Source organism: Triturus cristatus, chromosome 2_2 (genome assembly GCF_964204655.1).
Source record: "Triturus cristatus chromosome 2_2, aTriCri1.1, whole genome shotgun sequence".
NCBI classification, from domain to species: Eukaryota; Metazoa; Chordata; class Amphibia; order Caudata; family Salamandridae; genus Triturus; species Triturus cristatus.
Genome location: NC_140582.1, coordinates 622,968,985 through 622,996,626, shown reverse-complemented (window position 1 = coordinate 622,996,626; position 27,642 = coordinate 622,968,985). Strand labels below are relative to the sequence as shown.

The window sequence follows — 27,642 nt, the reverse complement described above, 5'->3', positions numbered from 1 at the left end:
TGACTCCCTTGCTGATAGATTCTGGAGGTGATGCTCGTCCAGCCACCCAGCCACCACCTGCTGGGTTACGTTGGGCTCCAAGCGGTCCCCCTGGGGATGATTCCTAATTCCTTCATGATCATAAGTTACTTTGGTGGGCAGGGTGGGGTACTGGGAGAAATTATTCTGCCGGATTGGACAGATGGAGTGGTTGGGCTCCAGTTGGGGGATGTTTGCATTTGAAGGTTTCACGAGTGTTCCTCTCCTTTTCTCCATCCCCGACCAGCCTAGGACTTTCCCGCTAACTTGCATGCAGCACTCCTGACAGGGGGGAAAAAAAACAGACACTGACTTGAAATGCATTAAATGGAATGTCCGAGGTCTGAATAACAGGCACAAAGTTAGATTGGTCGCCGTGCATCTGGACCGCCATGGGGCAGAAATATGCTTTCTGCAAGAACTCCACCTCACAGAACACACGTGTGAGCGCCTCTAGGCAGGGTGGGTTGGGTTGGCGAAAAGCACGTACATGTCATTCAAATTATGCACGAGGAGTAGCCATACTCTAACCCGGAAGGGACTGCACTGGCGCACGCCAACGGTAATGTGCGATACACTGGGACAATATGTGATTATTGCGGGCCTAATAGGAGGACACCCGTTAAATCTCAATCTCAATCTATGGGCCTAACTCTGACAATCCAGAATTTTTTCACAGATATTTGGAGATTAGCGGACACCCTCAGCGCGATAATATGGGGTGGTGACTATAACGTCGTACTTGATCCTGCAAGGATAGATCGACTAACTCAGGCCGGCCTCACCCCAGAGTGGCCACCCTATTACAGTCCATCATGGCGGACTTTGGCCTGGTGGACGTCTGACGTAGCAGGAACCCTGTCGCTACGCAGGGCAACTGGGTGTCTTCTGCTGGGCCCTCCTGGTCGTGTATCGACTGTTGGCTGACCTCACGGGATGTGGCTGCCTGGATGGTGGAGGTGGTGCACCTACCCCGCACTCTATCTGATCACTCCCCAGTGCTGCTCACACTGGATTTGTCAGAGTACCCGACGAGGGCGTTCAGCTGGAGGCTTCTGTCTGTTGCCTTGCGAGACCAGGTGTTCAGGGAATCCATTAGACGTTGATTCCCCCTGGACTCTGTGGGAAGCATTTAAAACTGTCATACGGGGAGAGTGTATTGCCAAGCAGGCCGGCGTGCTGCGTTCAATGTGTTGAGACATTCAACGGCAAGAAAGCGAAATTTATGCCCTGGAACTCGAGTTTTTCACCACCAAAAGTGAGGCTTCATGGAGTCAAATCAGGGGGAAAAATTAGCAAGTTCGAACAGTTTGCCACTCGTGAAACGCATCCCCTCAGCAAAGACATTAGAGCCCAAAGGTATGGGGAGGGAGATCGAGCAGGTAGGGCACTGGCGGGCCTCCTTAGGAAGTCGTGGACGAGCGACTATATCACGGAGCAGCATACACCGAGGGATACGCTGGTGTCGAGACAGGCAGCTGCCCAGACTGAAATGTCTCCTTCTATACATCCTTATGCAGCACTCAACAGAGGACATCCCTCCTGAACTCAAGAAATTCTTTAACTCCGTACAGTTGCTGTGGTTGGAGGGCGGACACAGAGCTTATCTGGATGAGCCGTTCTCGGCGGAGGAGGTGGTAAGGACCATCCAGGCAGTGGCAGGCAACAAAACCCCAGGCCAGACCTGGATGGTCTATTAGCTGCCTTTTATAAGGAATATGCGACAATATTAGCCCCACACTTAATGAATATGTACGAGGTATCCATGGAGCACGGGGTGGTTCCCCCCCTCGCTAAGAGAGGCCCTCATCATCAAAATTCTGAAGCCTGATAAGGACCCTCAGAGATGCAACTCATACCGCCCGCTCTCCATGATCAACCTTGATAGTAAGATACTTGCTAAGCTCATCGTTGCCTCTAGTGTTGAGAGCAGATCAAAGCGGCTTTATGCCGGGCAGATCCACCGCACACAATTTGTTTACACTGTTCGTCACCATGCAGCAGGTGGACCAGATGATGCAATCCATGGCGGTTTTCCTCAATGCAACCAAAGTATTTGATTTGCTCGAATGGCCATACATATTCGCACTTTTCGCCCGAATTGGGCTAAGTGTTAGCTCATCGCAGACTGGCATTCACTCCGCAGGTGATACTTATCTCTGTACATGGACGATGTCACTCTTTATATAAAACGTCTGGAGGAGAACTGGGCCCCCCTGATCAAGAATTTTTTCAAATTTGGTGGACTCTATGGTATCCTTATAAATTGGGCCAAATCTGTGATTTTACCGCTAATGCAGGCGACAAAGCAATTCCAAGCTAAGTTTCCATTGCAGTGGGCTGATGGCCCGGTGTGCTATTTGGGTATCTGGGTGAGTCGCAATATTGACGAACTGTGGAGGTCCAACTATGGTCGAATAATGGACTGGCTCAAGAATCGGGTTGGAAGCTTGATCAGACTTCCATTGTTGTTGACGGTGCAGGTGGCCATCGTAAAACTAGTAGTCTTGCATGCCGGTTTCAGGCGCAAACTGCGCTCCAACATGGTATCATTGGCTTGGGCTGGGAGACAGCCCAGGTTTTCCTGGGAAACCAGGATGCTCCCCTTCAAGCAGGGTGGGCTGGCCGCACCAGACTTCGACCTCTATTATTACTGCACCCAGGCGCAGTACAGCTTTCAGTGGGTGTCCCCGACGCAGTTCATGGTGCACACAGCTCCCGAACAGGATCAGGCAACACCGCACCCGTTACACACAGTCCTATACAGGGCGCAGCCCCGGCTGCGTTCGGAGCTTGATACTGGGGGATGCACTCTGTGGACATGGCACGTGTTGCACCGCAGGGCGGGGCTGGGGACACAGTATGCCCCCTCGATCCCTCTGCTCAAACATCCCACATTGTTCTTTCTATTGGAGGCTGGCCCGTGCAACCGACTGCGGAGGCTTGGATCACAACAATGGGCAACGCATTCCCTGCAGGGACCTTTATAGATCACCATCAGGTGCAGGAGGGAGAGGAACTGACGGTCTTAAAGAAAATTACTTATATCCAATTGCGAGCGGCATTGCACGATTACACTGCCTGTTTCCTAGCTGTGCCACCAACGTTCCATGTGATCGAGCATTTCCTGAAAAATCCTTCACCACGAAAACGGATTACATGACTATATTGCAACATGCAGCGTACAGTGCCCATCTGCACCCAAGGTCCCATAGGAAATGGGAAGCCTCGCCTGGCATGTCAATTACGCCGAAGCAATGGACCTTCTGTTGCACGCAGGCAAGAGCCCTGTCACCCAACTACTGGCTACTCCTCATTCATTTTAAATTCTTGCATAGATTTTATAGAACACCTGAATGGCTCTGTAGAATCGACCTGGCTGATGAAGCATGCTGCAAGCACTGTCGGTCCCCTGACGCCACCTTCCTTCGCCTAGCCTAGGGCTGGCGTAATATTTACCCATATTGGGAAACTATTTTTGAGGCTATTAAAGTGATGCTTGATACACACATAGATCATTCCCCCCTTGATTGCATTACTGGGTTATGTGAGAGACCTGCTGGCGGGTTGCAGGAAACTGGCGGCCATGCTCCTGTTGCTTGCAAAGTGGCATATTGCGATGTACTGGAGCAAAAAGCTGGCTCCCGCATAGGGAGGAATAGATCAAGGATGCTGCGTTCTGCCACAAACACCTATCAGCGTATTGGAAAATTGTGCCAGCCTACACCCGGCCCAGAAATATAAAGGAACCACTGCTAGTGTACATGCACTCACACACAGCTGATTGAGACCCCTCACAACCCTTTCTTTGGTTCTGTTCTCCTCCGTTTTCCAGTTGGGCTTTGTTGAATATTGTCCTTGAAGCTCCTGAAACTGGCCATGTGGATACTGAATTGCATTATGAACTCTGTTGACCATGGGGACTACCAGTCTTAGACTGTAATCCATAGTATCTATCGTTAAATGCAATTCCTTGAAGACTATCTGGTGGCTGGCGACAATTTTTTTTTTTGCATGCATAATACGTTAACCTAACCGGATGTATTCATGAAAATGTTAATAAAAAATCTTTTTTTTTTAAAGTGGGAAGGCTGCAGGAAGGGAAAGGGTGCAAAAGCAGATCAGGAGGCAAAAGTGGAGATAAAAATGGGCAGACCAAGAGAGAGAGAGAGAGGAAAAAAAGCAGGTAAAGAGGCAGACGAGAGCTAAGAGGAAAGACACATTGCATTGTTTAACCTCCTATAGGGGGCTGCACTGGTATGGGGAAAAAATGAAATATATATATCAGTATATATGTTTTTCATTTATATTTTTTATTATTCTCCGGGGTCCCCGCACATGGGCGGGAATATTCAGTGCTTATGACTATTGATGAGGATCCCCTGGAAGAGAAGTGCTTACTTTGCTTAATCTTGAAGAATGGCTTGATATTGAATACCTTGGGAGTGAGTAAACCAAAAAGAAGGCACATGCCTCCAATTTGATGTCAATACTGATCTGAAAGTCTACATCTAATGATCTCTCAGTGTCCACCACCTCCTGACAGGGTCTATTCTGAAGGGAAAGTAGCTACAACGTTGGAAGAAATCCCTAGAGTATGGGAATGCTCTGCCAAGAATATGTGTAGAGAATCACACCATGCCTTATTTACTTTGTAGGCGGTTGTTTTCAAGATAGTTTCAGAAGCCTCCTTCCCATGGACTTGGAACACACCATAAATGATGTTTAATATGTTAGTAGCAACAAATCCCTCAAAAGAAAAACAATGTAAACTACTGTAGCTCAGAACCTTGAGATTGAAAGAAGTACACTTTCACTTTGCAAAACAGACTAATTTAAGGACCAGAATTTTCACTGATTTTCTCAGAGTGAATATTTTGGGGGACTGTCCAATTCACTTACAATTACAAATGTTTATAAAGTAAAGTTCTGAGGATCCCTTTCAACCTGTGTAATTCTAGGTGTGTGGCTTGACAGCTGAGCGATATAGCGGCTCCTTCCTGAGCTCCAGGACTCCCTCCACATTTACTGACTGAATTGAGCTGTGATATTTCTCTGCAAGTGCAGTATGGAGCGAGCGCTTCAGGACGCAGTGAAGTCCGATATACTGGAGGATCAATGCACTCGTCTCCAGTGTGGAAGCATTCAAGATGGTGACCTGCAGCTCACAGAGAACATGGGACCAGGTACCAGAACCCTTCCATCTCATCTGAGCGATACTTTACCACTGGGAAATATCCTGTCCACACGATTATTGCCAGCACTATCCCCCCTTCTTTACTACATCAGCCAGTTTTGGGTGCAGCCGCTGTGACTACGGGCCGCAGCTGAAAGGGTGCACTGCCATTCACAATAACGTGGGTTTTGCCCGATGCCGTCCTATTTTGGTACTCATTATGGTAGCACTGCCCCCCCCCCCCTCCCTTTTACCTCGGTTAGTCTGGCATTGGACGCTATCTCTATAACATCTCAGGCCACTGTCATCTATGTTACATGACCACAGACGACTTATGATTTCCACAGACGATGCCTCTCGGAAAGGTCAGGAATCATCTCAAAGCCTTGTAAGTTGTTATGGGGGTATGCTTACTATTTTACTCACTGGCTGTCAGCACTGCTCCTTCTGCACCCAATAGCCATATCCACATTTAGTGATTGTGGCGACTCAGCTATTTACCATTTCCACATAATTGCACGGTCTACGTTTGGCACTCAAGTAGCTATCCTGGATCAGCTACACCTATGGTTTCCACTAGTCCACTCCCGGATACTATTTACCCTTTTGCACAATATTCTATACAGGTGTCCATAATTTGTGCCCATAGTAACTTGGGGTGCGTTGGTATTTAGGACGATTCAATATAGGTTTATGAATCCTGTTCACCTGCTGGCGCTCTGTGCTGCACTGCTAATTACCGGTCTGTCAGGTTTTTCCCACTTTCCATATAAAGTGCTCCTTTAAGGTGGTGTAGCAATGGCTGATTCTTAACCTAGCAAAGAAAGAGAATCGAAAGCCCTAAAAATATCCAAGTCGAACCTCCGGTGTCAGATTCACCTGTAAAAGGAAAATCTGAAGATGCCTCGAATTTAGAAACTATCTTGAAAAAACGTAACTCAGTACATGACATTGCCCAAAGTACCAAAACAAACCTGGATCTTTTACAGATGGGAGCAGTTGCAATCCGAAAAGACCTTAAAGACTTAAGAATTAGATTAACTAATGCTGAGGGAAGGATCAACACATTAGAGCAAGCATGTCAAACTCGCGGCCCACAACGAATATCCTTGCGGCCCAGCCAATGTAACGGTATGTAACAAATGTTTTAATAAAAAGTTTGTAGCTTAATTTTTACAATTTCCAATTACTGTAAAATCTCGAGTATGATGTGCTAAAAAAAGGGGGTGCGCATTATACACAAGCTGAAATATCTTTTTCATTTTGTGCCGGAGGAGAAGTGGGAGGAGGAGCGGGTGATCGCTGGCCTCTGTGCCACTGAGGGGAGCGGGAGGTAGGAGGAGGACAGAGTTGATGCAATGAGGAGTGGGAGATTTCTGGTGTTGTAACTGAGGGGAGCAGGGGCGGGACTTGCCTGGCTGCCTTAGGGAGGAGGCGGGAGCATGAACTTGAATCAGAGGAGGCGGGAGAGTGGAAGATTGCCTTCTAGTGGCCAATGGGAGCCTGAACTTGAATATTAGAGGAGGCGGGAGAGCGGAAGCTTGCCTGCCAACGGCCAATGAGAGCCTGAACGTGAATATCAGAGGTGGCAGAAGAGCAGAAGCTTGCCTGTCAACGGACAGCAGGTAAGAGAAGCGGCACAATAGGAGCCGCCTATGTGGGACCTACCAGATAAAATATATTCAAGAAAGAGAAATTAAGTGGGGGGGGGAATAAAGAGGGGAGGAGAGAAGAAAGAGTGGGAGTGATTAATGCATTATACATAATAATTAATAACAACCCACAATGTTCGCCAATGACCGATTACTATAGTTGTGTTGCATCTAAGTTGTGACCTTACGTGCAGACACACAATTCCCCCCACTAAAACTATCAACAAATATTTTAGCAGACGATAATAATACCTACCACGCCATTAGTCTAGTACGGACTTGCTAGGTGCGCATTACAGGAAATATTTCGCTTTCGGAAAACAAGAATAGGTTTATTTACGTTACGCTTATTAATTTGTGCAGTTCTTGTGTCTGGTAAGTTAATGCTCAAGAAAAAAGATAGATTTTCAATAAAATGTTTTATTATTTTGTGTTAACGGTTACTCATTTATTTCAGCCCTTTGTATTCAGTATGTCTTTATAGAAACCAAGTGGTAGTAACTCTAAACAAAAAATTGCTGACAAATTTCTAAGAAAAGTGGGAATTGGAGTATTTTTGCTGTGAAGTAAAAGACAAATAATCTGCTTGAAATGTAATAATGCTATTGGTGTACAAAAGTAATACAACATGAAACGTCACTATAAACAACTTAAATCAAAATATGATAATTATGAAGGATTAATGAGACAAGAGAAGTTGAAAGAGCTCAAGTTGAGACTGAAAAAACAACAGTTCATGTTTACTAAAGTATCACAAGAAAGTGAAGCGGAGGTGCATGCAAGCTACGTCTTGTCGGAGTTGATAGCTGAACACCTTTTACCGTAGGCGATTTAATCAAGGAATATCTAATTAAAGCTGCAGAAATTGTTTGCCCTGGAAGTGTGAAGGTTTTTCAAGTAATCTCTGTCTCGAAATACAGTTGCGGAAAGAGTTACTGATCTGGCCGGCAATTTAAGTGATCAGATCAAAGCAAAATCATCTAGTTTCGAAGATTTTTCCATTGCCTGTGACAAGAGTACAGACACTGGGGGTGTAGTTCAATTAGCTCTTTTTCTTCGTGATTGCGACACGGATTTCCAACTTTTTGAGGAATTACAGGAATTGGTACAGATGCGCGGTACCACTATAGGACAAGATATATTTCATTGGGTTTATGAACTTCTGCAAAAATACAATTTACCTCTGGCAAAATTAACTTCTGTAGCTATAGGGAGAGCTCCTTCAATGACCGGAAAAAACAACAATTTTGTGGCATTACTGCGAAAAAACACAATGTGAAATTTATACGATTGCATTATACATCAAGAAGTATTATGCACGACGTTAATGAACATGGAAAATGTGTTGACATCCATCAAAAAAATTATCAATTTCATATGATCGCGAGACTTAAATCAGCGACAGTTCTCTGCTTTCTTAAGTGAATTAGAAAGCGAATATTACGGTTTGCCCTACTATACCGAGGTACATTGGCTATCCTGCTCCAAGGTCCTTAAACAATTCTGGGACTTGAAAGAAGAAATGTGTCAGTTTTTAATAACTACAAATCAAGACAACAAGTTGTTTTCTGATCCAGTATGGTTACAAGATTTATCCTTCATGGTTGATATAACAAAACACTTATACGATTTAAATTTAAAACTGCAAGAAAAAGATCAGATCATTACGAACTTGTGAGACCAAGTTAAAGCATTCAAATGTAAGCTAGTTCTTCGAGAAAAGCTGTTGAAAAATGAAGATATAATGCACTTTCCGACATGCAACATGAAAAAATCAAGTTTAGGTGAAACTGCATCGTATCAAAAATACGCAGAGAAGTTTTTAACAAACAAAGTTTGCAGATTTTAATCGTTGTAAGACAAGTTTTCTTTAATTTTCTCAATACATATAGAATCAGTACCTAATCATATGCAAATGGAGGTAATTGAGATCCAGTGCGATTCAGATTTGAATGCAAAATTCAGTGAATGCCTGAATTTTACAAATATTTGCCAGTCAGGTTTGAAAATACTCGAAAATTTTGCATATGAAATTATTTCCATGTTTGGAAGTACAGATCGGTGTGAGCAGTTATTTACACTTATGAAAGGAAATAAGTCTCCTGTCAGATCCAGAATTACTGACATTCACCTTGGATCAGTTTTGAAAATAATCACTGCGAACAAGATTTCCCCCGAAGAAGGAAGGATAGTAGCAGAGAAGAGATGCCAAGTCTCAGGAAGAAAACATTCATTTTATTGTTGTTCTTGTTAATTTTTATACTGTATTTTTCTAAATAAACGTACGTTTCAATGAAAATCAAGTTTTAGTTTTTTTGCAGCCCACAAACTTAAACCTTGTTTATTTTGTACGTGTTGGCCTTTGAGTTTGACATGCTTGCTCTAGATTCTTAACTACGCAAGAACCATACAAGCGTTATGAAAACACATGCCTCAAAACATGTAGGCTCTAAAGAAATTCCTAAACAAAAACTAAAATAAAGGAACCAGTGAGGGAAAATCGTCACAATTAGTGGTGAGTTCAGAGAACACAGTCCTGGACAAAGCAGGCGCATCGTTGAAGCCAAACATACCATTTGAATATCTTTTGACTCATCGATAGGTAGAGGAGAAAACTAAGATTTTATTACATGGCCAGTAAATTTTTTATTAACATGTTAACAGGAATCAAAATTCTGGAAAAACAGCCCAGTTGACCAAAAGTAGAATAAATAGATTACCGGTGGAAGCATACAAGTAATGCCAACTACAATCCAGTAAGCTAAGTGGAGGAGACTATGCATCCTGTTCTCAAAACCTAAAAAAAAATATGAACTAGACGCAGGGATCCAGAATTCTTTTTTGCTGTCTGTTCATTCCACCATTTGTCTGGATTATCACTGAAGGGCAGTCAAAAGACGGGCCTTGCTTGATATAGGGAATTTAAAAGGTGATGGTTTTTACCTTTCATCATAAGAAAAGTAAGCTAGTAGGGATACAGCAGCACCTCTTTAGTAAAAGTAAATATAAATGAATAGACGATTCTTACCTCATGACTCACTGCTGGATATCTGTGCATTTCTGATATAGACATATGACGAACCGAAATTGTATGGATGCAACCTTTTTCCACAGATATATCCTGTCCTGGTACAGGCTGGAAAAGTGCATTAATTAAGTAAAAAATCTGCAGTTTTTACATCGAAATACTGAAATAAGAAGCAACAAATATGGACCGCCAGAGCCAACCAAATAACCCATCCAATATATATTGAGGCTAGAAAGCCAGCCTTGTATTGCACTTAAACCAAATAGCAAGAGAAAAATGCTGAGCTCCATAATAGCTAAACAATCAAAGTAACTTACACAAAACTTCTCAGAGACATCAATGTTTTCTTTCCAGCGTTTGGTAGAGGTTTTGAATGTGAACTTTTTATTGGAATCTTGTTTCTTGGAAAATGGATCTAAAATACAAATGCAACAAAAACGAGCTATGAATCTCAAATGACTGGAATTGATCAGTATCAATGACATACACAATATTCTTGCATCTATAAACGTTTGTCTTAAATGACAAACTTCTAAAATGACCTGCTCAATATAGAATGGCAACACTGTTGAAGCGTGAGCCAGAAAACTGGCAATAAACCCAAGCTCGTAAGAACGTTTTTCTTACAGGACTTCAAAGATATTTTAGGATGGACTCTGATGCATGACACTGGAGTTTAATCCATCACGTCTTTAGGGCCCTATACTTCGGTTCATTTTAGTGGATATCAACGTCATCTTAATTGCTGATGTGGATGATTCAGAGAACCTTGTGTGGGACTAGTTGGTAGATGTGTAAGATAGCTTTGCTTTCCAGGTACTTTCTCTGAAGTTTAACAACGGCACATGATGTAAGGCACTTATTAAGAAATAGATGTTTTCCCACTTCTAGTAAGGAACACGATTAGGAAAAAATGCAATCCAAAGATATGTAGGTTCTCATAATTGGTGTATTGCAGAGTTCATGTATTAAGTAAACCAGGATGTAAACTGGTTGTGATAAGTGTTGATAATATGATTTGAAGTTCAACAATCACTTACAACAGGATGTTGATGCTGTGACCTTTGGAATGGACCTGTTGCGGAAAAAAATGTAAATGTCTAAGCAGCAATCCATGCTGTTGACGATTCCATTTGCAAATGCATTGAAGGGCTATCAATCCGGTTGATTAGGTCACTTAGGACTATAGCTCTTTTTATGGGAGTGTCAAATAAAAGTTGATATGACAGAAGAGGACTGATTAGCAGCACATTTGACTAGTAAGCCTTCACAAAAGGTACAGCCAAAGTCTTGCTTTTCTCTGCAGGAGACTAGAGTGTGATGATCAAGCATCACTTGTAGGAAGCTGACTCTGTATATACTATACCAAAGTGAGGAATAGTGTGCATAGAGTCCAGTGGAACCCCAAGGGTAGGCAGAGGCAAAGTTAAATAGAACCTTACTCTCTATTTGTGGTAGTGTGGTCGAGCAGTAAGGCAGTATCAGAGGACAGTGTTAAGCATTTGTTGTACACACTCAGTCAGCAAACGAATTCACACACCCAAAGACTGAACTTCAGACCAATTGTGTTTGTATAAAAATATTCTTTTAGTTATTTTATTCTCTAGAACCAAGCAAGCCTGGCACAGGTAAGCAATACATACTTTGCAGTAGTAATACAGTTTGTAAACAGTTTGAATTACAATAATAAATGTACTTTAATTTGATCACAGTATTGTTTCAGAGAAATGTAATGATTTGTAAATAGGACTTGAATGGGATTTTCAGTAAAATACCAGGTAAGTTACTTTTTGGATTACTTTTCTTACTCAGAATAGTATACCTGGCTACTACTCTGGGACCTTTCCTGCAAACAGGTAAGTAAAATAGTTTTTCTTAAACAGTGTAATTTTAATGAATTTCTTTAGGTTTTCAAACTCCACACTTATAAACCTTTCCACGAAAAACAGTCAATGTTATCCTATGGAGGAAAATAGTGTTTACAGGTAAGTTACTTTTGGGATTACTTTTCTTACACAGTGTAGTATACCTGGATACTAGACTAGGACATCTCCTGCAAACAGGTAAGTAAAATCCTTTTTGTTATTCGGTATAATTTTAAACTCCACACTTAGAAACTTTTCACAGAAAAACAGTCAATGTTATCCTATGGAGGAAAATATGGTTATCAGTTTTTAGGTAAGTATTTGGTAGTGGGAGTTGAGGTTCTGAGGGTAGATTCAGGGGTCCTCCAGGGTCAGTGATGCACTTTTGTTACACCCTCAGCTGCACTAGGGCGGCTGGGTGCAGTGTGTTGACGCCCAATGTTATCCAATGGTGGATAGGGGGCCTCCGGTTGGTGGCTGCTGACTAGCAGGCCACTTGGCTGTGGGTGCAAAGCTCCTGGACTTTAGCTCAGGACAAATGGGGAAAAAAGCCAGCACAAAAGGTGCACCCTCAGCGGCGCTGGGCCGGCCGGGTGCAGAGTGCTGTTTTGGCGTTGGGTACCCTGTTGTTTTCAATAGTGATTTTCGGTTTTGGTTTTCAGCTGCAGGCTCGGTCCAGGAAGACTTACGGGAGGAACCAACAGCTGGGCAGGTAAGTTGGAGGGCTCGGGGACGTAGGTGCACCTCGGGTTCTTTACTCCAGGGCGCAGGGCGGCTGGATGCAGGGGTGTCTTTTGAGGTCGGATTTCACCTTACCGGGCCACTTGCAGTTGGGTGGAGGGTTTCCGTGCAAAAGCTACAGGCGACGTCAGGGAGTCCTGGAGGGGTCAACCTATTGTGGACTCGCACTCTGGAGCGCTGGGAGACCTCGCTGGGATTGGTGGGCCACTCGAACACGGCCTGTAGGCGACGGGTTGCAGTGGTAGTTCCAGGAGTCGGTTTCAATGACCTCAGCAGGCTCAGAGTCTGTTTTCTGAGTTTCTTTTGAACAGGGCTGCTGTTCACAGGAGATCCGGTCTTTGTTGAAGGCAGTCAGTTCTCCCAGGGGTTCTGGAGGTCGCTGGCTGCAGGACAAGATGATTTTTTGCGCAGGATCTCTGGAAACTGCAGACGGGTTGGGGCCAAGTCAGTTGTTCTTCTGCTGGGCGTCTTCTTTCGTCCTTTTTCTTCTTAGGTTGCGGGAATCTGCTTTCTTGGTTCAGGGCTGCCTCCTAAATACTGTAATTAGGGAGCGTTTTTAGGGGTCTCGAGGTCAGTAGCCAGTGGGCTACCGACCTTAGGGTGACTACACACTGGGTGTGCTCACCCCACGTGGGGGAGTGAGCACAATCCCTAATCCTGATTGGGGAGTGCCCGCCATCTGCATGATGGTGAGCACTAAAGAGAGGGCTTCACCATGCCTCCCCCACCTGAGGGGTGAAGTTGGCAGAGGTGGGCACACCTTCTGGACTGGCTAGTTTTTCCCGCCTGTCTTCCCGCCAAAAAGGAGGGGAGACAGGAAGGGGGCCTGCTCGTGATAGCAGGAGAGGCTGGGGGTCGCATTACAAAGTCTGCCAGGCCTTTGAAGCTCCTCTGCCACAGATGGGTCTCCCTGGCCTGGGGGGAGGTGTGAACACCTCCGCCCAGGAAAGACTTTGTTTCTGGGCTCAGGAAGTGAAGGCTCCCACCCTAAGGGCCCAGAAACATGGCTCGAGGTGGAAGGCTGGAAACCAGTCAGGGAACCCACCAGAGGCTGGTCATTTTTCAGGGGGCAACTATAAGATGCCCTCTGTGTGCTTTTTTCATTAAATCTCACACTGGCATCAGTGTGGGTTTATTGTGCTGAGAAGTTTGATACCAAACTTCTCAGTTTTCAGTGTAGCCATTATGGTGCTGTGGAGTTCGTAATGTCAAACTCCCAGCACCATATACTCTTAATGGCAGCACTGCACTTACAATGTCTAAGAATGGACTTAGACACTGTAGGGGTACAGGGCTCATGCACCTGTACCCTCACCACTGGTATAGTGCACCCAGCTAGAGGGGTGACTGATCTATGCCAGGGCTGCGGGTTGTAGGCATGGTACACGGGGATGTCTGGCCTCTAAGGGTGGCACAATAAGTTTTGCAGCCCTTAGAGGTCTTCCCTGGTCACAGTGCCCTGGGTACCTGTGGTACTACTGACCAGGTGCTGACCTGTGGCCAGAGATGCCAATTGAGTTAGTTTTGGGGAAAGAACATAGGCCCTGGGGACCTAATTGTCAGGGGCCCAGGGCACATCAAGTAAACGTACATCAGTAGTCTGGCAAAAAAAGTGGGGGGGAGGGGGGTACTGCAACAGAAACGCACTTTCCTACATCACTATGTCTAGTCAAGGTGCAATAAATAAGTAGGAGGATTGTCCAAGATAAATGGAGAGAAGTGGTAGATTAAACATGTCTCGGTGATTGCTTAAAAGTGAGTGAAATTGTCTGCAAGGGGGTCATATTTTTTGTTGCATCCTTTAAGCAAGAACTTACAGTTAATAGTGATCCAGCAAGGGGATTGGCTAACTGGAGTAGTCTGATATAGTTGCCATTTAGTTCTGCCTGTAAGGTCAATCTGCACTCACTGAAGGTCGTCATTTTATTCAGTCACAAAGGTCTCCATGTTTGGCTGGTGCAGATGAGTTTGGACATAAATCCTTTGATGGCACTGAAATGGTAACGGTAACTTGAATAGTTGTGATAACGCGTGGATTAGGATATTGACGGATGTGTCCTCGCTCAGCTCCACCCAAGGGCTCATTAGGGTGACAAACGAAATGGGAAACTGTTCCTGGAACCTGCATAAAGGCCTTTAATACATTTTAAGCAAGTGGTGAGAGAAATGGAATTTCACAAGGGAGCTGACTGCACCGTACTCCTAACTGAGGAGTGCAGCAGTGAAGGCGGCTTCAGTACCCAGACGGAGTAGCAGTCCATCCTGGAGAGGGCACAATTTTAGCGGAGGATTGAACACACAAATATCAAACAGAACCTGCAGCACCTTTAGCAGGGTTGCTCTCAGCCTGCAGAGGCTATTTCCATCAGGCTGGAGCCTTGCCACGATATTGCTACAGGAGCACCGTGGGCGTGGGGGCAAGGAGAGACCCAGTTACGACCCAGTCTTGAAACAATTCTAAGAGGGGCCCCAACAGTGGAGCTCTGTCTTTCTCCTGTAAGCTGCTCCGTTTGGAGGTTGCTGTACCTACAAAAAAGGGTAAATTCTTTGGCATGAAGCATTTGAGTGCTGCTCATTACAAAACTTTTTACACAGATCAATTCCAAACACGTTAATGGAGGTGTGGTACTAAGTGGGGACTTCAATACCTCACTCTACCCTACGACTGGCTACTCTGAAAACACGACACACTGCCAACTGAAACCTCTACTGCTTGTAGGGTTGCAGGATATTGGTTCACAAGCATGTAGTGGACCCAAAACAGCGAGGAGATGGATTTTACATTCTACTCAAACAGCCATAAGACTTGCACTTTGGATCTGAGGAATAAAAATCTGCCTTACGTTACATTTAAGTCCACACTTAATAAAGTTGCAAAACTGCACTCGATTTTGCTGGACATAAGTATTTTGTGCCAGAGGTCACGCGCCTGGACTGTCCTTAACAACTACAAGATTCTCAAACCAGCAGCATACTATAGCCTTATAGCCCACTGTAGCAGGCTATACCGACTATTAAAGGCCCGCTGCAGCGTTAAAGGCCCAAGCCGAATGCGAGGAACTTTAACAAGGTAGCGTGAATTTAATAGCCGGTATAGCCCTGCTACAAAGGGCTATAAGGCTATTAGAACATTCTGCCACTAGAGGGCTGAATGTTCTAACAAATTAAACAAAGGCTTCAGGGAGCGAGAGGGGATTAAAATACACTCAAGCTCTCTGAAGCCTTCGTTCACAGCCACAAAGAAGCATTGGAATGTTGGAGCTCCGGGCTTATACCAGCCATTATAAGCCCAGAGCTACTCCATTATTTTCAATGGAGCTTGCAACGTTCCAATATAGCCTTAGAGCCTGCTGTAGCGGGCTATACCAGCAATTAAAGGCGCGATACATCGAAGGCGAGAGACTTTAACAAGGCAGCGGGACTCTAATAGCCGGTATAGCCCAGCTATGAAGGGCATTAAGGCTATTAGAACATTCTGCCACTAGAGGGCAGAATGTTCTAACAAATAAAAGAAAAGCTTCAGGGAGCGCGAGGGGATTGAAATCCCCTCAGGCTCCCTGAAGCCTTTGTTCACAGCCAGAGCTGTGTACAAAGAAGCATTGGAATGTTGAAGCTCCGGGCTTATACCAGCCATTATAAGCCCGGAGCACCCCATTGTTTTCAACGGAGCTTCCAACATTCCAATGTTCTAATTAGATTTAACATTTACGGTCCACCTAAAAAACACAGCTAATGGCACTGCGTTTTGGTAAATATCCTTCACTGGCAGACGCCCCAAAGTGGAAAAATAAGGAAGTAAAAAGTTGCCGTCTATATGGAAGTCATACAGAAGACCTCGTCCACTTAATATGCATTTGTAAGAAACCAGCCTGCACGAGATACCTTACTAAGAAAAGCTTTACGAACATGTCAGGAGGCTATAATTTAAGGGCTTGATCCATCTGACCCCCAGATGAACTGTAAATTCGTTAAGTTCCTGCGCATACATGATCAGGCAACAAAGTCAATAAAATGAGAGGGTCCACTCATAGAAAGCTTAATGTTAGTATTAACTGATCCTTTGTTTGACGGCGACATCACAAGAGGTCTGGCGCACCTGCCCACAGATACTACTACTTTTACTCATATTGACTTATTGCTGGTACCGAAGTAACTTCTGTCATCTGTCAATTGTCGGATCATAATAGCAAGCCATGTAGAAAAAGTAGAGTACAGGCATTATTTAATCGAATTTAAGAGTATATTTATGGTTTAACAGTGATTATAACCCGTGAGACACTTTTTGATGTAATTGACTGTTTAACGATTTTAAATCTTGTTGATTCTCAGCTGCTATAAACAGTGAGGAAAATTGTAATGGTTTTAATTAACTAAACAATAATATTTTACATAAGCCATCCTACAATACGTTCCTACCTTCTCACTAAGAGTTTCTTGCAACATAGTCTGATCTTCGTCAACAGATAAAGAGGTATTGTCAGACCGTGCTCCTGTAACGTTGAAGCTGGATAACAAAGGCCCCATATGTATGCATCAGATAATGGAAAAGTAATGCAATGACCGTCAGACATTCAATAGTCAACGGCAATGTAAAGGAAACATTTCACAGAGATTGTGACTTACTAGATCTCATGGGACGCTCAGTGACTGCGGAAGGAATACAAACCCTGAGCTGGAATCTACTTCCTTGGCAACCAGGGATGGTTTTACTGTGAATACCATCCCTCCACTCACCAATTAAAGCCACACTAGGACCCAATAAATGTATTCAAAATACATAAATATATAACAAACATATATGTAAATATTCATTTAAAAATAAACAATTGAAAAACATTTATAGTTACAAATTAAAACCGAAAACCCACTGATATTTACAAATTTTGATCAGCTCTACAGACCAAAAGTCACACAACGGCCATGCAAACAAGTTATACACCAAATGCATTGCTTATGAATTCACAATATTTATGTCTATAAATAACACCACCTAGTAGCAGGTCAATAAACACCACCAGATACTCAGACCAATAAATACTACATTCACACTGGTCTCACTGATAGTGTTAGTGTGTATGTAATAAAACCTGAAATATCATTTATGGAATCTGCACCTGCATTTGTTACATAAAGGGGGATGCACACTTAATTGTAAACGGGGTGCGTTATCCTCATCGTTCGTCTGACTATGCTGCACCTCACCTGAGGTAACATTCACAACCTTCACAATATTCTATCTGTGACAGCCACCCGCTCTGACAGCATTCCTACCACTATCGGTTCACCAAATTTGCTTTCACCCTTCCTTACCACGCTTCATTTACTAACACCTACTACATCACCTTCAGCAAACAGTTCGTTCTTGACCTTATTCCTCTCATCATAACACAGTTTTGTTGAATCTGGGTATCTAAACATTTTCTCTGACAAGTGAATCAAGAGCCAAGACAGATACATCCTGTTTAGCCCTCCTAGACACCCAGTAAAACTTGAATTCAGTGGCTGGTTTTCTGCCTCTCAATAATTCAAAATGTGACACATTGGTAGACGAGTGGGTGTGGTCCTGTAAAGGCTGAGCATAACCCACAGCATTTAAAACGAAACGGCTATGCAGTAAAGCGCAATTAATGCATTCTCCCAAAACCCTGTTCAAGCATTCGACAAGACCACTGGTCTAAGGATGATACGACTAGCTTTTTAGATGTCCTATACTAGTTGTTTTAAGAGTCTTCAACTTCAGTGGACACACGCTGAATCGTATTGTCTGAACCAAGAGTCTGCAGAATCCGTCTCTAATTAATACATCCTTTAAAAATTCGATTTCTGCCTTGGAATTTTGTTCACCACCAAATCTCATCAGGAAACTCTACCCCTTTGAGAATGTTGATAAAAACGGTTTTAAGGAGTAGGCAGTGGTCCTATAGTTTGCATAACTTTTCGTTATTTATTTATTATTTTAACATGTCCTGTATTCCTTTTGGGAAAGCGGTCTGCATTTAAAACAAGATTGCTTGATTTCAAAGCAATAATAGGCATGACGGTCTCCTGACCCCAGAAGGCAACTGTGGCTGTGACTCTAGCCAATCAGAATAGGTCGCAATTTGCGACCTGCCTCACACATATTAATGAAGTAAGCTGAATTGCGAGCTATTATGGTTCGGAGTGTTGTGAACCGATCATAAGACCTTTCCATTCGCAAAAGGTTGATGCGCAATCTACAAATACTTTTTGCAAATGGAAAAGTCACACATCAGGCCCTTTATCCCACAGTTTAATGGCCAGTTCAAAAGACATTTTTCTGCCCATTTTATTTGAATAGAACATTGATAGTGCATAGTCTGCAATGATCTAGACAATTCTCGCCTGCAGAATATATAGAAGAGACTTTGGTGTGGGCAAGTTGGATTTTAGCTGCAAGTAATTGTTATGGAGTTACACTTCCTGCGCCAACTACAAGTCGCAAGTGTTATGTCCTGTAGGTAAACTTCACAGCCATACTCAAAGCAGAGGATTGTCATCGTTGTTTCTGTGTGACTGATAGGTGAAAAGGTTAATAAGAACTCATTTTAATTTGGACATTTAAAAGTTGGACAAAGGAACAGCTATAGGTAGTTTGTACTATGCTTACTTACAGAAGGGCAATAGTAGTAATAGGAATGCAAGGGCGCATGACGTCTAGGAGCCTCTAAAATCACCATGCTCACAAATATCCATGTGAAGCAGTCAACTGTTGTTGTCATGCTTTAACTCTCTCTGGGAGAAATGTGGCAACTAGCAGAGAAGAATCAAACCGAGAATTAAATTGTTAAACTGGAGGTTTCAGCCCATTTAAACTAGATTTCTTATCATACAATCCCTGGGGTAGGGTGAACGGTAAACGATCTCTAGGTGTGGAGGGCAGCTACTGTAGAAAGCACATGAGTATACACCCTAAAATATAGGTTAGGCTGAATGAGAAGCGTCTGTATTGGAAACTGTTTATGGGAAAATGAAGGTGCTGTTAATGCAACTTATTGATGAGGATATGAAAGTAAGTACCGTGGAAGCTGACAGATGCTAGCCAGGTCTTCTGGGGGCAACACGTCCATAATCAGAGTGAAAGTTATTATGTGAAATCTGCCCAGGAGAAGAACAAATTCAGATAACAGGTCTAGGATAGGCCTATTACTCTTGGTCGTTTTGGGGCTAATAAAGTACCTGGAGCAAACCCCTGATCCTTCTCCTAATCTGCAACCAATCTGAAAGCTCCTATAAGCAGAAGCTTTTAAGTCTACATTAGTAGTCTTAGAAGGACCTCCACAATTTTCGAAGGAATCGTGCTGAACTCAAGAGGTGTCAAAGAGACTTTCCAAAAGGAGAAACATCAACCTCCCACTGTAGAAGAATGCTCCTTTGATCAATGGGAGGACAGAGGTGAATTCCTCTAAGAAACTTGTAAAGGTGTTTTTACTTTTATTTTGGACTGTGTTTTTTCATGGCATATTTGAGGTTTTAATGCTTGTACGTTAATGTCTCATGTGCAGAAAACTATAATGTAATTGTAACAAAGTTTTTCAGTGCATATTTGTGTTTTTTATGATTCGAGGCCTCATTAACCTTCTTTTGGCATTTATTTTATTGCTGCTAATTGTAGCAAGGGTTGGCTGCATGGCCTGGTTATCCGCCAACGGTAAGTCGAGCCAACACACAGCATCCCAGATCAGTACCGTGGTCTGAAGACCAACATAGTTTTCTACAAATCAGAGCTAACCACAGAAGCACATATAGAACACTAACTACAAAAGACATTGCCTGGTCGGACTTTTTTTTGAGGTACAAATAATGCACTTAAACTATTTTGAAAGCAAGCTCTTTGTCAGTAGTACACAGATCTAAGTCCCAAAGACATGAATCAGGAAATTTGCTTCCACCAAAGTGATGCCGTACCTGATCCAAAACCATGTATTTTATTTTTTCATACCCAAGTTCATCACCAACATACATACAAGGCTACTAACTCCTAGTCATGTATATGTTTTTAGGTACAACATATGGGTTCAAATACTTCCAAAGTGCATATTTGAAAAAACAATCTGGTGGAAGGAAAAAGTGACCTATGATTTCAGAAGCCGGGCAAGGTTAACCATAGTAAATTATGCCACATAATGCAAGATCAAACATAATAAATTATGCCGCAGACTATTTTCCTGTGCACTTGGAAGAAGATCTTGTCTGCATGGACATCTCCTGTAGGTTTGCTCTCATAGGTGATGCAAATCTGTGAACCACCAATGTTGCATTCTCTCCAGAACTATGACCTTCCAAGTTATAAATAACTTGAGGTTTATGATCACATTTTAGAGGCAGTAAATAAATGGAAAGGCGCGACAAAAATGTCTAACCAGCTTATAAAATTAACATTACTCTTCAATCCTTTATTCTTAGTGCTACAGCAAATTATTCTAATAGGATGAACTCAAAGAAGGAAAAATTTTGTTCAAGGACTTTGTCACAACAGATACATTCAATGGGTGATCGTTCTACACACAACTGGAACATGTATGGCTGGGAGCAAAGCCATGAGCAAATACTTTAATCTTGCGAATTTGTTCAGACAGAAAATCATTTTTTTCTTTCTGGAGCAACACTTGATTCCTTCTTTGGACTTGTTTGAAGTACTTCAGGGCAACATCTGACACATTATGTTCTAGCATGTTGATATACTGAACGGCTTCAACAATTCTCTGGCTCAAAGCTCGACTACTACATTCACTCAGACCTCCCAGATACACAGATCAACCGCCTACAGAGAATAAAAAATGCTGCAGTTAGACTCCCATCTGGTCTGTGCGAAGGGTGATCATGTTACTCTGCTGGCAGCTTGTCAAAGACTAAATCTGTTTGAAGGTAGGTTGAACAAGTTGCCCCCACAATATCTGGCCAAATGGATCTATGTAGGCAACCTGCTAAACATTAGAAGCCAGGATAAAATACTGATCTGCTCCCCTTTAGGTTTGAAGGAGGTAAAGCCTACATAGTTCAATAGCAGACTCTGGATCTGTGCACCTGAGGTATTCAGCTAATTTCATCCCATTTAAAAGGATACTCAAAACACACCTCTTCACACCTCTTGTAAAGTAATACTCTAAGACATGTGCCATAGTTCACATGTAACTCCAGGTCTCAAACTGTGGTATCTTTCATATATCCAACTGCTTGAATAGTTCCATGTCATCCGACTGGGAATCTTTAGTAACACTAAATAACAGTAAACAGTACTAAGACTGCAATAAAATTCAACAAAAGTGCCTATTAAGTAGCACATCCACCACATTTGAAATCACCCAAACTTCAGCCAATGGGGTGAAAGTGATGAGCTTTCCTACTCCCCCTAGCAGCACCATAGCTCAAATTTGAGGCGTACACATGATGGAAGAGAGTCTCTCAACAGGGAGGTAGGGATGCACGTAAGTATTCGAAAGATACCAGTGCCGCAAAACTGAAGTTTCTAATTTCTTCTCCAACACTGGATCTTTTACATATTCACATGCTTAAATCAGATTAGCAGGCAGTATATGAGAACATTAGGGATAAAGCAACAAGCGGGTTGCTCCTGCGAACCCACAAATTGGGGAAATTAGACAAAAATATGACTCTGTAACCTGCAATGTAAAAGATGAGTAATGATCACAACCATGCATGCTATTATTTTCGACTATATGAAAAAAGAGCTAAATTCTATATTTTTTGTGTTTTTAAATTGTTGCTTGTAACGTTGTTTGCATGGAAATATTGGTTTCCTTGTTAGGTTTGAGAGACTTGGAAATGTGCAAAAAATGTAGCGTTGTTTTGAAATCCTTAAACAAAAAAACAAAAAAAGGCAATAAAATGTTTACATTAAAACAAATAAATAAAGCAAGAAGCAGACTCGCCTTTACTGGAACAGGTTGTGGAGGAATATTGAAATCTAGTTGAAAAAAACCAACCATTTGTGCCAAGGTTTTCTCCTGTAACTTTTTCAAACTATGGCAGATTTTTTAAAGCAATATAGTGTTACATCCACTGGACCCTTCTGGTTGCGAGGACTTGTAGGTTCACCAACAACCCGAGGTACTCAAAGCCAATAAAGGAGCCGCACCTTGCAATAGTTTTTCATTCTGTACTAGGTATACAGCAATTAATTTGGTAAAATATAAAGAGTGAAAAATAGGTATCAAGGAAATCTATGTATTTCCAAAATTGGAACAAAATATGAAGTTTAGAAGCAGTGGTTATTTGCACATCTCTGAATTTGTGGGTACCCTTATTAGCATGTGAATTAGTGGGCATTTTTCAAAACGACTTTTTTTACACACTGTCTTACATTTGGAAGGCAGAAATGCATAGAGAGACAACTGGTAATAACACTTGTTCTACTATTCTGGGTTCCCCCAAGTCTCCGGATAGAAATGGTTCCTCCCTTATGTGGGTAGGCCAAGTGCCTGTGATAGGAAATGGCCCAAAATGCAACGTGGACACATCATATTTTTCCACTGAAAACAAACCCTTTTTTTTGCAATTTGCCTAGCTGTGGATTCTGGGTCTTAGCTCAGCGGGCACCTTGGGAAACCTAAAACCTAACAATCCTGTACATTTTTTTAAAACTAGACACCCAGGGAAATCTAGAATTGGGTGACCTGTGTGGCTCTCATCAGGTGCTGTTACCCAGAATCCCTTGCAAACCTCTAACTTTGTATTAAAAAAAACATTTTCTTCACATTTCTGTGATGGAAAATTCTGGAATCTGCAGGGAGCCACACACTTCCACCCACCCAGCATTTCCCTATGTCTGCAGATAAAAGTGGTACCTTACTTGTGTGGAGAGACCCAGTGCACGCGACAGGAAATGGCCCAAAATGTACCGTGGAGGCTTCAAAATGTTCAGTCACAAAGCGACATGGATTTTCGAGGCAGTCACCTGCGTTTTTGGGTGCGGGCTCGGCGGCCATCTATGGAAACCTACCAAACCCAGACAGTTCTGAAAACTAGACACCCAGGGAAGTCTAAGGAGGAGTGGCTTGTGTAGATCCCCCAATGTTTTCTTACCCAGAATCCCCTGCAAACCTCTAATTTGGCTTAAAAAAAACAAAAAACATTTTCCTCACATTTCTGCGTACAGCCATTCTTGGCCAGTTTCAACAAGTATGAAAGAATCATATGGGGCGCCATGAAGACAGGATGGAAGCCTTTGCCTTTACAGCATACACAGAAATTCTTCCGCTTTGTGTTGTAAATCTCTGTGGTTGCTAGTACACGTGCCTGCACCAGTATATTTTCTGCAGTCTGCTGGAATGTCCAAACGGTTGAACTCCAGGAGATCAGGTACCAGGACGTCAAGCAGAGTGATTTGATATTGTGATTGACCATATTTATGTTGTGTCTGTGCAGCACCTTCAGCAATATTGCTGGAAATGCAGACCGCCTGTGCAGGTTGCTGTACCAGTAATAGCATGACAACTCGGGGCAATGAGAATCAGTGAACAGTGATCTCCCTTCACCTTCCTCAGAGCTCTGAGGATCAATGGAAACGGAGAAAAAGCGTATACAAAGATATTTGACCATTCATTGAAAATGTATTGTTCTCAGTTCCTGGTTGTCAGAACATGGCGGTGTAGTACAGTCATTTCTAGGCAAGCATAGATGAAACAGGTCCAGTGTGGGCTAATCCCATCTGTGGAAGATGTAATCCACTTGGACTTGGTGGAGCTTCCATTTGTGGGAGCGTGAGAGAGCACAACAGAGTGCACTATCGGATAACTGGCATCCTGAAAGGTGTTCCACTGTGATGTCTACTTGGCTAGAGCCCATGTCCAGGGCGACTGTTCTTTTTCCGAAGTAAAAAATCAGTCATGTTCTCTATTTTGATGAGGACTGCTTGTCTGCTAGCCTCGGGAGGAACAATTGTAGACCTAACCTTATAGCTCGGGAGTCCAAGATGTGAAACATTATCTGTGCCCTACCAGAGGTCTCTAGTTGTTAATTCCTGAATATGGATTCCCAGCCCTTTATTGATGCAACCGTAGTCAGCACTATTCTGTCTGACAAAGCTGAATAGGAGGCCATCGTTTAGGTTTGCTGGATACCTCTTGCATTGCAGCACCTGCTTGAGCCTTCTTTTCATCTGGTCTCATCCCAGGATCATTTCTTGCGACATGGGTCTCATTCTGAGTGTACAAAAGAGCATCAATCCTCCACAGGCAGACACCCAGCCCAGTAGAGATTTGTACATTCTGACCATAACTGTTTCCCAAGAGCAAAAGTGTTTGCCATGGCTTGTAGTTTTAATGAGTTTTCTGATGAAGGAGTGGCTTTTCTTAGTTGCATGTCCGAGACTGCTGCAGAAGAACTGGATTCTTGTTTACCCCTTAGCTGCTGAGGCTCCCCATTACTCCCCCTCCCTATGGCTGAGCCACCTTTTTGGGCACTTTGTGCTTAAGTCTTCATAACGTTTTTTACCCCCACAAAAGGTATCGAGGAAAAATCTGTGTCTCTTTACCTTCATCTCAGGGAAGTCTGGATTCCACTGTCGGAAATATAGGAATCAGAATATAGCAACCGTAGCCCGAGGAAGGTGTTTTTTGCCACCCTGAGAGAGTGGCCTGAGATTTGCCAGGCCCGCTTGGTTTACAGATTTGCCCATTGGAAAGAGTCTCTGCATAACGGAGATTGGGAAATTCTGGAGCTTTCCGCACCAGGGAATAAAAGCAAGGTTTTTGGGGACACAGTCAAAAAAGCAGACTCGGGCATGCCCCGAAAGCCCTCTTCTCTAGGGCAACATCTTAGGGTCCGATTGGGTCTCGCATTTTACCGCAGTATACAACAACGAGGTGACTGCTGACTTGGGTAACTCTTTACAGAATAGAACATTGCATTCATTGCCCCGCCTTTCTCTGCCAGAAGTAGAGTTAGCAATAAGGCAGAGTTTGAGTCGGAAAGCCCCAGGCCTAGACAAAGTTCCGATCGACCTCATTAAGTGCAATACTGAACTATGGGGTCATTTGATCACCAACATTTTCAATTATTCTTTAAATACAAATATCCCCTGCTCATGGACTCAGTCCAACATTGTGCTCATATGTAAAAAGGGAGATCGCATGTCGACTAAATGTTAAAGGCCCATCTCACTTATTGATAGTACTGTTACAATGATAGAAAGAGGGATTATATAACCGCCTTGATGTAAGGGCTCAAGAACAATATTTCCCCTTCCAATTTGGACTCCGTCCTGGTCTGGGTACAGTGGAGCAATAGTTTAAATATAATGGTGCGCAGTTCCTAAGAGAGGTAGTGGTGGTCAGGTCTGTGGCATAGCCTCAAATTAGAGGAGTGAGGGTGTGTGGGCGGTGATAAGTAGTGTAGTGAAGTAGTCAAGGTGATTTTAAAATAGGTTTAGAGAAGCTCTGTCTACTAAACTTTATTGATGCGGCTCACTAACCTAAGTAAAAACAGTGTAGCTCATCTCGGAAATAACAGTCCTATAGAGCATGCGTGCTAAAAATCTTGGCCAACATGTTTCTTGCCTCTTCCAGCCCTAAGGGGTCTATCAGCAATTCGTCAGGACCGAATTAGGTGAATTTTAGGTGGGGGTTAGATTGTTAACCCAATCAACAAATTGAGAGACCCTCTCCTGGTCTCCCTTCCAGAAAATTAAAATGTCATCGATATATCAGTTCTTGCGTATCAGATGCAACTGTAGTAGCCTAAGTGACTTTGCTACCCAATCTAACATTCTAGCAGAACACCTGGCCAGACATGATTACCCAACAAGGAATATAAGGACAGCACAAAAAAATAGCGCGCAATAACAAAAAAGATCAAAAACGTTGTTAAGCACTGGAAAATCCTAGAAATGGGTGATCTGCCATTCGTCTCATTTCACAGGATTAAATGATGACATCCCATGGGTGGAGCTGAATAGGTAAAAGCACATAATAACATAAGGACACCAAGGTTCAAGAAAAGATAACCATTATGTGGGTCCTCTGAACCAATAATGACCCCTTAGCTGGGCTATCATAATACACCATTAATACCTTTAAGTATAGAAACCTTAAACCACCTCATACAATATATCAGTCATTTACCCTATACAGCCTCATATGGGCCAATAATGCCACTGATAAAACTACCTCCTCGTGCACAATGCACACTTGTGCCGGCACACTAGCCTTCCCAATTTACACCACTAATTCTAGGCGAACTCACAATAGCCACTTAGAATGCCATAAGACATAGAATATGGGGCACGCAGTATACACCGAGCAAGCAGGCATCGCCCCCGACTGGGCATCCCCCTTTGCAAGTCATTCGTTGTTGTCTATGGGACACTCCGGCACCCCGACCTACCCAAGACGACCGCCAAAGTTGCCGTTCCTGTCTTTTCTTACATTTCACACAGGAAACATGTATAACTATCCTACCTCTGGCACGTCTCAGTAAGGGAGACAGATGAAGGTGAAGGGCTACTCGCCATGCCACTTTCACGGAGTACAAGATGCTGAGAACATATTCGAGCCATATGGGTAAGCGACCGTTTTTATTACAATCTGCTCCTGTTTGTCCCCCTTCCCACGCAGGTCGTGAATGAGCGACTTGCTCTGAAATCATTCCAGTCAGCTTTAAACCTACTAAGTATTGGGTGAGTGCTCCATACGTAATCAGAAAGAAAGGAATGTTTTGACAATGCAATTATAACACTACTATTGTGAGCTGAGACCACTCAATTCAGTTTCAGATATCAGGCAAAGATAAAGGAAATGTTTGTTTATTTAGTGCAACCAGCTCAGAGCCTGCCCTAACGGTCATACATAGAGATTGCCCACACAATACGGGCTATACTCATGCAGTTGGTATCAGGCCCTGGCACACATACAGACAGTATGTACATATAAGTAGTTAATAACTTATGACAAGGTAAACAAGTATGACAAATATAGGTGGATTTAACGTTTTCTTGCTGTCGCTCCAGCCAACACGTGTTTCATCGATCAGGAACACGACCCGCGACTTCCTCAGGGCTTTATATGTTCAGGAAGATTGAGCCTTCTGGCCGGGTGTAATTCCGTCCAGGCCTTAATGGCTGGGAAATGTTTTAGAAGAGTCACAGCTTCGGAGTCCTTATCGGCTCCAACACACACGAGTACG

At 43.2% G+C, this 27,642-nt stretch overlaps 1 protein-coding gene across 2 annotated transcripts in view; it reads right to left on the bottom strand.

The window, feature by feature from the left end:
• Positions 1-27,642, bottom strand: part of LOC146862589 (uncharacterized) — a 217,466-nt gene that overhangs the window by 63,269 nt on the left and 126,555 nt on the right. Inside the window, exons 6-7 of one of the 2 annotated variants that reach the window (XM_085641794.1) lie at positions 10,192-10,289; positions 9,875-9,982 (exon numbers count right to left, since the gene is read on the bottom strand). In XM_085641794.1, the coding sequence (XP_085497920.1) occupies positions 9,875-9,982; positions 10,192-10,289 (206 nt within the window). The remainder of the gene's footprint in view (positions 1-9,874; positions 9,983-10,191; positions 10,290-27,642) is intronic. The other variant, XM_085641795.1, reaches the window with a different exon arrangement.